Genomic DNA, 14,532 nt, shown 5'->3' on the forward strand with positions numbered 1-14,532 from the left:
AAATCACTTTTCTGTGACGACAAGGTGCAAAGCATCATTGAAAGAGAGGAGATTCATGGCAACAGCATCTCTCGACTGCATGCATGTTTGCAATTGCAGCTTTCAAAATAGGAAGCGAAGTAGTTTATTACCAACATGCAGGGATGGAAAACACTAAACGAAAGCAAAAATCTGTCAAAATGGTGTTCAGATTCAAATCTCAAAAATACAGGCAGCTATTTTTATAGTAAAACCACGTAAAGTTGTTTTACTCTGTTCTAAAATCTGTGCAAGTCCAGCACACAGCCCATTCAGCCAGTAGAAAGTCATACTGCAGCAGGGTCCGCCAGGGTCACCTAGTCTCCATGGTAACAACTGTCAGCCCGTGGTGTGTTTGGAATGTGGAACTAGCCAAGAAAAAAGTGGTGATTCGCATTTGGATGTCTATTTAGTGTAATTAATATTTAACAATTCATGGGTTTATGTTTGAAAATTTCCATCAGTGTGTTTGGTTTAAATGGTTCACAATATTTAAGCATGTTACTTAATGGGACTCATGTAAGAGAATGACTAATACTGATTAGTAGATTAATACTACATTGCTACCAGCCATTCATTGTGAAGGTAGCTAAGTATCTAAATATTAAAATAAGGTTAAAGTAGCTAGACACTAGATCTTTTGACAGTCTAGATCACACAAAGAATGAGGTAGTTTCGTATTTTGGTCGCAATACTGTTTTTTGGACAATCGTTTGACATTTTGCTTGCATGAAGCTTGTTTGGATTCCAGTGTGTTATGTTGCTAGTAAACAGTAGATTACATGAAGGTGTCATTAACTTCCAGGGGATGTTTGATATGGTGCTGTTAGTTTAAAGCCAATCCCCAAACCCTAAACAATTCAGTTACGTTTTCAAAGATTCAGTTCTATACCATAAATACATTTTTTCCTGGGGCAAAGGGACATACTTGTACCTTTTCATAACTTAATGTTTTTAAATAGAACAGATCAGTTTGCAGGAATTTGGGTCAATGTGGGAAATTCACCTGGTCAGTGTGGATTTATTTATTTTTTTGAGATACCAGCATGTAATAACTATCATTAAAACTCAGTTCCCAACAATTTGGAACAAAATGTGAAATGCTAATAAAACAGAAAGCAGTATTAAATTATTCATAAATTCTGTTTGACCTGTATTAAATCGAAAACAGCAACATTTCTTACACCTCCTGAAATGAACTAGTTTTTGTAAATACAGACTCTTTTCAAATTTGATGTCTGCAACACATGCCAAAAAAGTTGGGACAGGAGCATGTTACCTCTGTGTTACATCACCTTCCTTTTAACGACACTTAACAATTTACTGGGGACCTTCACTGTTGTGTTTTGAACATTCTCAAAGGAAGACAGGTCTGGACTGCAGGCAGGCTGGTGCAGCGCAGCGCCTACATTCTTTGATTAAGCAGTCATTCTGTTTTACTATGTGGTTTAGCAATATCATGTTGAATAACAGCATTGACATCCCTGAAAAAGATGTCATCTAGAAGGCAGAATACATTTCTTAAAACATGTTCAGCATTAATGATGCCTTCACAGATGTGCAAGTTACCCATTAATACCACCCATACCATGACAGACCTTGGGTTTTGCACTTTATGCTGGCAATATCTGTATGGTATTTCCTTCTTTGGCCCAGAGAACATGATGTCCATTATTTCTAAAAACAATTTTAAAGGCTGTCTCATCAGACCATATAGTTACGAAATACCTGAAGTCCTTGCAATTGCTCACTAAAAAATGTTATTTTTAAACTGATTTTTGAATTTGATGCATTTTTGGCAAAGTTGTGAGCCTCAACTTATCCCTGCTCATAATGGACTAAGCTTTTCCTGGATGCTCCTTTTAAGCCTAACCATGATGACATCACCAATTTAAGATGTTTTTTGAACATTTCGCAATGTTCTTCGTCTTAAATTTCCCTGTTGCAACTTTTATAAGTAAGGCTGATTAGGTAAAACATTGCATATCTACATTATATAAACAATACATGTCTTGGTTCTGTTTGCGTTCAAATACAGGTCAAAGTAGATTTATAAATCATTATTCTGATTTTATCTGCATTTTACATGCTGCCCAAACTTTTCTGGTTTGTAATTAGGTTGTACGTATATGAGTGCAAATGTTTGCTTTGCTTTTTGGCATTTGAGCAACTTGTATAATTAGCTTATTCAAAATGCCATGAGCCTTACAAGTAACTATGATTTTTTTTCAGTCCTAACCATTTCAAGGCCAAACAGTGATCCAACATAAATAATATTTTGATCAACTTAAACAATGACTAGTTTTGAATAACCCTCAAGCTGACATCTTATGTAAATAAATGTTCCTTTCTTGAAAGGGCATTAGTGGTCACCTGAGAGCTGTTTGTCAAGTCTGACAGACAGTTAAAGTCTCCAATTCTATACACCCCTAATTCATTTACACACAATCAGACAAATCTAATCATCTCAGTGAATCCCAGGCTGCTGATTTTCCTGCACAGTCATCACACCATGAAATACTTTTGTTTCTTGTAGCGCTGACCATGCAAAGCTACAACTGACACAAAGACAATAAATGAAGATCAAAAAGTGTTTACATAGTGTTATCATAACCAACATGAAATTACAGGAGTTTTTACAGAAGAATTTGAGGTATGCCATAACCACTATTTCAGCAATAGCTTTCTGCAAATGGTAAAAGACCATTTAAAATGGTAAAATTTTAGTCATTCTACTCACTATGAGAATAATGTCATCTTCATGGTGGACAGGACGTATTTAGTGGAACTGCTGTTGATAAAACTGAAACAATACAAGCCGTAGGCCATTAAGGTTGAAATCTGGAAATGGCTTAGTAAATGTACCTTGGACCATCATGAATAATGAAATCAATACCTAATCAATCAATAGAAATTGCCCCATCTATCAATGTTAATAACTGCAAAATCAATCTGAAGAGTTGTCAGACTGTTCAGTTCTCATGGCTTAAATGTTCAGATGAAAATGCCCTTGCTTTCTTCTTGTTCCATGTCCGAAGTTTGCCAAAATGCACCTGGTGGTTCCCATATGCTCTTTCCCTCTCCTTGAACAACAAATTTGTGTAGTGACAGCCATTGGCACAAGGTCACACCGTGCAGCGCAGCTGCAGAAACCTGGACTATAACTCACCCGGCACGACAGTAAAATCGCAGACCTCTGCATAAAAAAAGCACACTATACAATTGCCATCAAAATGTCAACCCTGCATTAATTCTCCTTGCCGATGCACTGTTCCGACCTGGTCAGGAAAGTCTATTAACAAAGGCTATTGACATCCCAATTTATTGACAATTCACATATAATAGTACCACTGCCACTGAATGGAGCTGAGACTTGAAAGGATAATGCTACACATTCCTGTATTACGTAGAAATTGAATCAGTGAGGCTGAGTATTATCCTCTCATTTTTTTTTAATATATTTTAATACTTTTATTCTATTGTTGTTATAAACAAGGCTCTTAAACTAGAGGTTGTAAGTATATAGTTATTTACTTACTTTTTTGCTTGGTTATTTACTTACCAGCAGTGTGAACCCCTTTACCTTTTCTACCCTTCTCTCGCTCTCTCAGTCTACCCCCCTCTCTTCTTTGTTTCAAAGACAAGAGTGAGCTAAAGACCTGCTGTTGTGATCTTTCAAAGGGTCTCAGTGCAAAACAAGCAACAACCAACTCAAAATGTGTTTCAGACCACCATCCAAGTGAATCATTAGAGCCCCATTAATCTCAGCAGGGAATCTGCAGGAGAAGATAGGCAGCTTCAGAAACAGACCGCTTCACCACAGGTTCTCTTGAGACCATAAAACCTCAACAGCTGGCTGCACAACACACACAAGTCCCAGTGGCACAGTGAGTCTGGCACTGCAATTTCCCACAGTGCACCTATGCAATAGTCTCACATTGATGGTGACATGCTACACAGAGAGACGTTTAATTCTAATATGCAATTGAGAAGCTCTGGTGTGAGGACATTTACATTCACCATTAGCAAAAACATTCAGGAAACAAACAAGAATCAAACAGAGTTATTAAGGTTAACCTTGCACATGATCTGTCTTTTGGTCTCCTTAGATATAGACTAAAAACACATATACTGTATTTTATACTGTATAGCTTTTGGTATTTTATATGTGTACTTTATAAACTAGGCTCAAAACATCCCCACAGTGCATTTCTCGGATAGCTCTTCTGTAGAATCCATCAAATTACAATACAGCCTTTTTCTTATATATAACAGCTTAAGCATTTCTACCTACATGTGCACTCTCGAAAAAAGAGACAGACATCATGGCAAGACATCAGAAGTGCTGTATACAGGCCAAATCAGTCTGCCTGTCACAATGAACAGAGCTGAGACTTCTGGTTTTGTTGTTTAGCCATATTAAGTGTATACTTTGGCCTCTGCCCACATCCAAGTTTTGCATGCTTTTTAAAAAGTTCCAGAGTTTCAAATTTGTATGCTTTGCTTGTTGTGTAATACAAAGTGTTCTGACAGTTACAAAAATAAGAAGGGAACATGATTTCACAATAAGAGAAGTTGATTTCCTTTTCCCTGATACTGTTGTGAGAACACCTAACAGGCACATCAATTTTGCTTTACTCTTAACCCTAAGCATTTGCAGGTCCATGCGGAGAATCCTAAAACTTCTTTCGTGGTTATCTTTTACATGAATATGATGTACTCTCTTGATGAATCCCTTTATGTTTTTGTTCACTTTTTCCCTAAAGATACAATAAACCAGCATCCTTATCACTGCTGGGATACAAAAAAGGTTAACAGGCTCATTTAATGTTTGCATTTTACTTTACTGTTTAAACCCCCTGAGCAGATAGTGGCACTGCAATAGAATTTGAGGAAAGGAGAGAAAGTTTCAAATGTATTCATTATATTCTTCTAATGAATTAAATATCTGCTAAAATGTAACAAGGCAGGAATTACTGCCTTGATTCACTGAGACTTTGTGGAGAGTCCAATTCTCCTACTGGAGAGTAGGAGTTCAGCACAGTTTGGTGATTTCTCTGCTCAAACACACCTGCTAAAACTGGAAACTTAATTGAATCAGGTGTGTGTGAGCTGGGAAATTACCAAACTTTGCTGAACTCCTACTCTCCAGTAGGAGAATTGGACTCTCCACAAAGTCTCAGTGAATCAAGGATGTCCCTGCACTGCAGCAGAAGTCACCTAAAACATTAAAATAACTCACCTCTCAGGAGACTCAGGATCAAAGCAGGTCTTTGTGACATCAGTGACCTGTGGATCGCAGCAGTCTCCATCATCATAGTCATAATGGATACCATTGCACTCGGGATTACAGACACCATCGCCCCTCATCCAGTTGTAGCATGTTCCTAGACGCAGGCAGTCGCCTCCATCATGGCCTGTTACCGGGTGGTCACACTCGTGGTCACAGTGGCGATTGCCCACTTTCGCAATGTGGCAGTTGCTGAGGATGAAGCGACGCTGTAGTGAGGAGTTGTGTACTGTGAGCACACTGAGCTCCAGTGTCAGGTTGTATGGCTTGAAAGCTTCTTCCAAGGCCTTGTGCTGCTGCTGGATCTGCTGCTGTGAGATGGTGGGATGGCTGCCGTCATCAGCGCAAATATTCACCACACGGTAGCGCAGCCGTTTGTGAGCCCGCAGCTGCCTATGCTGGTCATAGCTGAGGACAACATCTGGATTGTCGCAAGTGGTCAGCCCACAAGGTGGAGGCTGGAAAGGGGACACCAACTCCTGCTCAGGGGCAGGAAAGGCCACAATGGTTGGATGATGGTGGTCTTTGTATGGTATCCATTGCTGCTTCACATCAGAAAAGTCAGCCCATAGGGCCAAGAGGGGGCGCTGGTTTTCAGAGTGTTTAATGAAGCTTTTAAACAGCTCCTCCCGAGCCCTCGCATGATTCCACAAAATAACACCTCCTATGTAACCCCGAAAACCACGGCCTGCATTTGACTGATCCCCTCCGAGCAAAAGCACACGACAATTCTTGATGAAGGGGCTATATAAGTCACCTGACTGCTGTCTACTCTCTGCAATCTTTGAGCCATCTATGAACAGTGCCATCCGGTGGCCATCATATCTAGCTACCAAATGAGTCCAGACATTGGGCTGGTAGAACTGGTGCCCTGTGAGAGTTGTGGATTTGAGTGCACGGTCCGTGCGGAGGGCAAAGAAAAACCTGCCATCCTTTCTCCCTGTGGGCTCAATTGTCCGGACTCCAACAGACCACCCTCTCTCACTGTGTGCATGGGAGCAGTTGTCAAACACACCTTTTGAAAAAAAAAGGAACGGAAACACAACAAGATAGCACACGTGAATACTAATCAGGTGGCTGAGCTTTTGTAATTGGAATTACCCAAAAGAGTTGAAGAGTTTAAGTCATTCCCATTAAACAAAGCCACCGGTATTCCCAGCTGCTTTTCAAAAGAAGCAGTCACATCTGGCAGCCAGATGTTCCAAGAGAAGGACAGAGAAAGGTCAGGAAACCCCTTCACCCTCCCCACATGTGCACACACACACATGAACACACAGACGCCTTGCTCCCTGAATACTGGAAAAAGAAAAATGGGCAATTTTAAACAAATTATCCCACAGGACATGGGCCAGATACAAGCCGAAACATTTCATTCACTCAGAAGCCGAGACTCGGGCAGTGTAATCTTCTATGTGTGTATATTTCTGTCTGTCCCTCTGTGGATGGGCTATGTTTACTATATTGAAGCTATCTCCAAAATGGAAAAATCTTCAAATGGCAATTAATGTACCGAGTCGCAAAGCACAGCTAGCATTTTCAAATTCTATAAAAAGATTAAAAATGAAAGGAATTGATGGCGATAATATCCAAATGTGTCAGCAACATTATATTTGTATATACTATGAATTAAATATACACAACTGTGTTATCTGGATCTGAGTTAAGTAATCTGCAAAGTATATTTTACTATATTTTGCTATTGGGATTTCTGCTCTCTTAGTGCCCATTCAAAAACAGCTTTGCATAAGAACAATAGTGCTTGAATCTGAGCAAACAAACCCAAATTTACTTTAAAGATGTTACATATATGTTGCTAATTAACCAACATTAAATATTTCTAAAAGTAAATTGCTCCAAGGTATGGCCTGTTTCTGTAGGAGTGAAAAGCAAAAACGCGCAATGGCCTTAAGCTGGGAATAAGGGTCACAAACAAAATAACCAATAATCCTGTAGTTTACCAGTAAGATCATTGAGCCTCATGCTGATGCCCAATTTGTCGCTGCCATCTACCTTGACTGGTGGACCATTCTCAACACAGCAATGACACTAAAATGGTAGTCTGGGTGGCGCTGGTACAAGTGTATCGCATCACTGCTTGGTTTAGCAGTCCACTGCCCAAAAAAACCCAGCCAAGATCAGTTCTGTGGTCAGAAACTGACCACTGATGAATCATAAATTATGCACTAAAAATGGATGACAGAAGGTGGATCTGTAAGGGAGGAATTTCAAATAAAGTGGCTGGTGAATACACTATATCATAAAAACACTTGACAGTTAACTTAAGAAAGTCACACAATTACTACAGTAAACACAAGGCACAATACAGACAAGTGTAAGAAAATTGTACAGGAATGAAACATGGATATTTATATACAAAGTTCAATTTTTAGGTTTCTAACAGATAGCAGGCATTTGTCAGTATATGGCTAAATGTCTCCTCCTCCAAAACATTCTCACTGGCATCTCCTCAGCAGACAACAACCATAGAATCCTGGCTACAACTGCAGAATTCTGGCCTTCTCTTTTGTTTCCTTTCAGAAGCTCTTCCAGATATAATCTTTTCCACATTGAACCTCTTCAGCAGCCATACCAAAGGCACTTTTACCTGATTATAAATGCTCCCCAGAGGACTCCAGCACATTCTGCTATGTTCCTGGGCTATGTTTCAAGAAGACTTTATTTATTTATTTATTTATTTATTTATTTGTGGCGGTAGCAATAGGTGCACAAAAAAATCAATGCTTCAAATAAATCAAGTAATTCTGGTTGGAGCTGGACAGCAGCTATCTGTCAACATGAGCATAGTGTCTGGATCATACACACCGCATTAATCAAAACCCAGAGCTGTCTGGGAAAGCACCTTCTACACGTGGAATTGAAGAAAACCCCTAAGAGACAAACAGCAGGTGGTGGCCACTTGCCTCTGGAGCACCCCACCCAGAGCTTCCCTTGTCACTCGCACATCAAAATTAGATTTCCCCCGATCACACTTACTCAACATAATCTCTCCATAGCCCCCAAGAAAGCGGACCTAGAATGACTCACTGGTGTGTACATTCAATGTGACATCCCAGTGGGTGAGGCGATACATAAAGTAACTTAAAGCACAGATTTGCAACTGAAATTCTGATCAGATTCTTATGTCTTTTTCATGTCACAGAACAAAACGCAATCTCCATTGAAAAGTTTTTTCTTGCCTCTGACCATCTGGATTTTTAGTGGTTTAGAAGTTTAAAGTGATAACATTTTCTCAAGCAATTATGACATCTAAATGCTGTTTCTTTACAGTGATGCCACCAAAGCACTATTTACAGTTGCATAGATGTGAAAAGCTCATCTGTACCACATAAATGAATGAGTCTGAACTGTGATACAAATACCAACCTGCTATAATGGCTGGATTGTTCTGACCTCCCTCTGGCTTGATCCACAGTTCCAAGGTGAACCTAGAGTGCGGGAGTTCCACATCCGCTGTGGGGTTCACCTTAAGCTGCTCCCTCTGACCTCTGAAGTACAGGGCCGTCATCCACTTTGGAGGGACATCTCGGACCTCTGCCCCCCATGGCTCTGTGCCTGGGCCGACCTGGCCGTCCCTCTCCTCCGAGTAGTCCTTGCTCCCCTCAGAAGTGTGAATGTCCTTCTCAAATGTCACGTCACCTGGACGCTCCTTTCGTTCACTGCGTATTTCTGGTGGACTGCGAGGAATCCTTCTCACTGAAAAGAAGCGGTCCCGCTTTTCTTTCCACTGGGACGACCTTCGGATTCTTTGGGTTGACATTTTGCCATCCCAAGCCACGGCTCTTGCCTCAGCAGAGGCGGATCCAGGTTTAGAAGAGTCCAGCATTTTGTCTGTTCTCAAACGTGGCCTTCCTTCAGCATTCCATTTGTCAGGCTCACGTTCTGATTTGTCCTGAATTTTTTGACCGCTGCTCTCCCAAGGAGGTCCATCGCGCAGTCCAAAGGCATCACTTCCATCCAGGCTGCACCCCGCTGAGCAGGAGGACCTCGCAATCCTGTGATGAAGGTCCGGCAGCCGGCTGTACCGCCCTGTTAAGGCCGCTAGTTGGTGGTGTCGGACCGCGGATCTGTAGGATCGTCTTCGGCTCACGGAGCCGCACTGCTCCTGTCCTAAAGCGGCCTGAGACCTGTCCGCCCGCACAGACAGACTCCGCTTATACCGCTGAATATGGTCGGACTTAACCGAGTTTAGCAGCCACGTGTGGAATATTATGAGAACAACAGTCAGTAGTCTGAAAAACATCCTCACGTCTATGAGCCTCACACAACGTGTACTAATCGATCGATATGATCAGTTTGAGAATTGGCTCACGTTTTTCTTTTGTCGTTTCCAAAGACAAAAGGACAATTAGCAGCAAGATGAATGAAAAGCAGCACTAACAACGCTTCATACCGACATAACACCAGTCAAAACTTCCCACAAGACCTACTGTCACCAAGTAGGTACATTAGGGCGTAAATACAACCTGGAGGCTCTGCTGTTATTGGCCGTTGTTACGCTAATATTACCGCGATGAGAAACCTATTGTTTATCTTTATTATTCGTAAAATGCGGGTTAAGAAAAAAAATAAACTCGGTATTATTGTCTGTATATTTCTTTTTCTTTCTCAACGCCATCCAGGTTACCCAAAAAAACAACTACAGGAACAGGAATTGCCAGTGTATGAAAGTGATGTGGCCTGTACGACTTGATTAGCCCATGTACAGTCGATTACTTTACTTTTCAACTAGTCGCCTCATTGACTAGTCAAACCAGTTATATATATATATATATATATATATGTGTGTGTGTGTGTGTGTGTGTGTGTGTGTATGTGTGTGTGTGTGTGTGTGTGTGTGTGTGTGTGTGTGTGTGTGTATGTGTGTGTATATATATATATATATATATATATATATATATATATATATATATATACTTTGCTTTCGACCATATATTTTTCAGTGCCTAAAGTTAAAACAGAGCAGTTCCTGTTACCGGGACATCACTGTGCACCTTCTTTAATCAGCTTGAGACAAAACAAGTCTTGCAGAAGCCTGTGTGGTGTTAGCACGATTTCTCCACAGGCACAGAAAAGACAAATATAACGTTGACGCTCATTTGCGCGCGAAAACAAAGTGACCTGCTGCTGTAACATTCAACACTAACCTTAAATACCATGAAGCGAACTACTCCACATAGTGTTAGTGATGTGACTGGACACGCAGGCTGACAGGTTTCTCTCGATTCTAATAACACCGCTTGTGAGGTTAGATAAAAACTTTGGTGAAGGTTATCTGAGGTCTCGCCACTTGCCTCTCTGAGCCCGTGGTCGGTTCGTCCGTGGTAGTACCAACGTGCGCGTCTGTTGAGTCTTTCTTTATTTTTCTTTATTTAACAGCACAGATAGCTAAAGTCTGTGGAAAGTCCACTTAATTTTGAAACAAATTAGCCGGTTTTCCAGTGTCCACCACCTGACAGTGACACACGGCTCCTCTCTGTCATCGCAGGGTTTGTCTTCTGAAGCGCGTGACAGCAGAAGAACGGTCTGCTGGAAACCGTGAGATGAACGAGGCGAAATGAAAAGATTCTTTTTTTCTTTTAAAGATCACCGGTCTATGCGTAAAACTCCTCTTTCCTTGCTTGTTCCCAGGCTTTATGTTCCCCCTTGTGCCTCCGATCCCTTTGCACACTTCATCGGGGCTTTTAAATATGTTCTTTATTTATTTATTTTTTTCCGAAGATCAAACTAACGCGCTAAACGTTTTATCGGTTTGCTGTGATGTGACGTCACGCGGTACCCGCCCACTGGGGAAGACCGTAGTGGACACACTTAAACATAGGACACACACACACACACACACACACACACACACACCTGCACCACATGTGGAAGAAGTACCGCGAATGTACTGAAACACTGCCCACCAAAAAAATTGCAAACTCTTATGATTCATCTAGACAAATGTTTTGTGGGTATTATGCAATTTTGTATTTAGTATTTTTATGCATTAGTTATTAAATAACACATATCTTTATCCATTATCTAGATAAATAGTTTTTATTTATTAGACTATATTTATTCATTGGTTTTAGGTGTTAGGGGAACAGTGCTATTTTTACTTATATATGTATGTATCTATGAATTATATATTTTTTTATTATTATTTTGTATTTACGTGAAAATTTTAGGCAGACCTGCCACAGTCTAGTTTTCTTAAAAGAATTCTTCAGCATTTAAGTTTTAAGGTGGACTTTCATTGAATTGGGACCATTACACATGTATTACATACATAACTCAAAGTCTTGGTTCATTTTTGCATGTTAAATCTAAACTGAGAACTGAACCTGGGACGATGAAAAGATGAAAAGAAAATGTAAATAACCAAATTTGTAATTTATTGGTGCAGGAAATGCCTCTGATGTGCTCTTACTGTATATAATTAAGGATATATATTATAATTAAAACAAAATTATCTTGTTAAGAAAGGTATGCAAATTTGAACAGGGAATTGGCATGGGAGGGACATACATGCTACTAAATCCTATTTGTGTGTTTCTCTTTATGGTAACAATGTCATATATGCTGCAGGTGCAATTAAAGTGAACAGTTTTAGTTTTGTAGAACACATTTTAATCTTCCTCACCCTTATTATTAGTCCAGTTGGGGAGAGGATCTATCTCAAACATTTAATGAGCTATTGTTTTACATCCTTTTGGATATGGCTTACTACATTTCTGTTGCAGGTTCTGATTAATGCATTTTCACATTGGTACATCAGGCTTTCAGCTTTACAATGGCATTAAAACTGCATGGTCACCATCAGCTTAAAAGTTACATTATATGCCATGATTTTACTGTATAAGCCTGTTTCAGTGTATCTGTTCTATGGAAGAGGTCTTTAATAAGCAGCACAAATGAGACTCATCCTCTTATGGCCAATGCTGCCACTAATATATGCAACGTTTGTAGTTGACAGGCCATTCTGCTGTGTCACAGTGTCTCACTGATTGCACTTCTCTCCCTGCTGGAAGTGCCCATACATTAGATGAACAAAAGGGATGGATCACAGAAGAATACGTTGTGTGAGGCAGTCGAGGGGACAGAGTTCATGAAGTGACTCCCCCCCTCCCCTCAGATTAATCATGGAATATATTTTAGCAGGGTCCTTCACCAGGAAATATATAAATATCCTATTGCTATCAGATTCAGCATAATTGTTGAGGATAATGGTTGATCATAAAAAATTAAATATCCATCTGAATCAGATTATACCTTACCCATCAAGTCCAGACATTTAGAACCTATGCATCAAACTGATGCATGTTTTTATTCGGCAGTAGCTGTTTTGAGTCTCACCAGGACTGGTTTATGCTAGCTAGTGAATTCTGCTTCCGGAGTAGTTATTGTGTGGCAAAGTACAAAGGATAAAACTTTACAATAAACCTAACGTCCTAATGCCATAATGCATATTTTGCACTAAATTACAAAAATGAACCTGTGCATTAGCAAAAATGACACTTTCTCATTTTCAGTCAAGTACAGTCATGTTCATCCCAGTTCAATGCAGGACGCAGAAACCACTGTTTTGTACAGTGAATAAAAGCCCCACAACAGCATTCAGCAGTGCAGGTGCATGTGGCGTTGGTCGACTTGCAAATGAGCCAATTTTTTGACCAAGGCCCATTTAAAGAGAAGTGGAAGAAATAGACTCTGCAAACTAAGTAATACATGAGCGCACGGGAAGGACCTGAGAACCGGACATGCAGCTGTTTAATTTCCAAAATGCAGCAGGTTCTTCACCCCCAGCCGGTTTTGTCAGGGTCAATTTGCAAACGGGCCCAAGCTTGGGGTGCCTGGCAGTTATGGCAGGGGCCCCTTCAGGGGAGAAAAGACTTGGAACAGTGGGAGGCAAGAATTCCGCAACCAACCCGAGGACCCGAAGGATCTGCCTGCAAAACATTCAGCTTTGTATAAAAGTGCTTTGAGATCCAGCTGCAACTTTGTAAAAAAAGTGAATGGTAGCTCCTAGGCCTTACCCCCCACTGTAAAGGACCTCTAAGAGATTATCCTCCGTTCTTGAGGCAGCCCAACCCCAATCCAATTTGAAAGTGACCAGAGAATGCATTGGAGGGAGAAAAAAATCCTACATGAAGTTCTGGACCAAATGCAAAAATGGGGAGTGTTAAAAAAGTCTGTCTTTTCAGAGGCAGATGTGTGAACTGAGAGAACTGCAAGGCCTCATGAATGAACATTCTGTGGGAAGTATGTTTCTATACATTTTTAAATCTGATTTCCTTGCAGACAGATCACCCAGAGAGATTTATGAAAATGGAACAGAAATCTAGGCTGAGTCACAACCTGCTGTAAACAGAAGTTTAAATAAAGACTTTTAAATGTTTTTTTTTTTTTTAAATGAGAGAACTGGGTATGTATAGCTCAGTCCCAATTAGCCAGCAGGATTGGCTCATGATTGGTTTTACAATAACTAGAGCTCAGCTGACAGACTCCAGTACAAGAGAGCCACAGTACCACAGTTATCATTCAACCTCAATAAACACACCTAGATCAATCATTATTATCCAGTTAACATGGCTATCAAGAGTTAAATTCAGTCTGTTAAAAGTCTGTTACAAATGTCTATAGAGCTGTGGCCCTGCATGACTTGAGTCTGATACATCTAAACTACAATAAATACAGCAGACTTCCCTCATCTCTCCTATTCTTTCAGTTTATTCATTTTGTGTCCTAGAAATAACATCATATTTACTAGGTAATTTGTGGAGCAAACAGCAAGCCTTCTTAAAAATTGCCCCATCGTAGCAGTACAAGTTCTACTGTTTCATTTGATGACTTGCTGTCTGTTTCTTAATCAATTGCCTTGTTAAATTTACTTTATTCCTTTTGAGCTATGACACATAAAAACAAAATGCAGTGCAGTTTGATGCCAAGACATGTTTCCATTAGTACATTAGTGTGGCAACTGGCACAAAAGTTGCCTATGAGAAATCATGTGGTCAGTCTTCTGGGCAAGAATTAAGAAACACTGTATATAGTGTATTTTAGACTCAAAGTACAATTTTCCATTGATACATGCCTCGATAGTCTAGGTAAAACTAATGTTTTTTCAAAAGCAAGCTTAAAACAATTCAAAGAGATGCAAATTCAAATGTGAATGAAACTCAAATTATGTCAAAGAAATACAATTTTTCATTTGAATTGAATTC

The 14,532-nt window shown here is 40.1% G+C and overlaps 1 protein-coding gene across 1 annotated transcript in view; it reads right to left on the reverse strand.

The window, feature by feature from the left end:
- pappa2 (pappalysin 2) overlaps positions 1-10,109 on the reverse strand; it is a 58,237-nt gene extending 48,128 nt beyond the window's left edge. Inside the window, exons 1-2 of the mRNA XM_017718430.2 lie at positions 8,693-10,109; positions 5,261-6,323 (exon numbers count right to left, since the gene is read on the reverse strand). Coding sequence (XP_017573919.1) covers positions 5,261-6,323; positions 8,693-9,569 — 1,940 coding nt within the window. The 5' untranslated portion in view covers positions 9,570-10,109. The remainder of the gene's footprint in view (positions 1-5,260; positions 6,324-8,692) is intronic.
- Between the last annotated feature and the right edge of the window lie 4,423 nt (positions 10,110-14,532).

This window comes from Pygocentrus nattereri, chromosome 2 (genome assembly GCF_015220715.1).
Source record: "Pygocentrus nattereri isolate fPygNat1 chromosome 2, fPygNat1.pri, whole genome shotgun sequence".
In the NCBI taxonomy this organism is placed as follows: domain Eukaryota; kingdom Metazoa; phylum Chordata; class Actinopteri; order Characiformes; family Serrasalmidae; genus Pygocentrus; species Pygocentrus nattereri.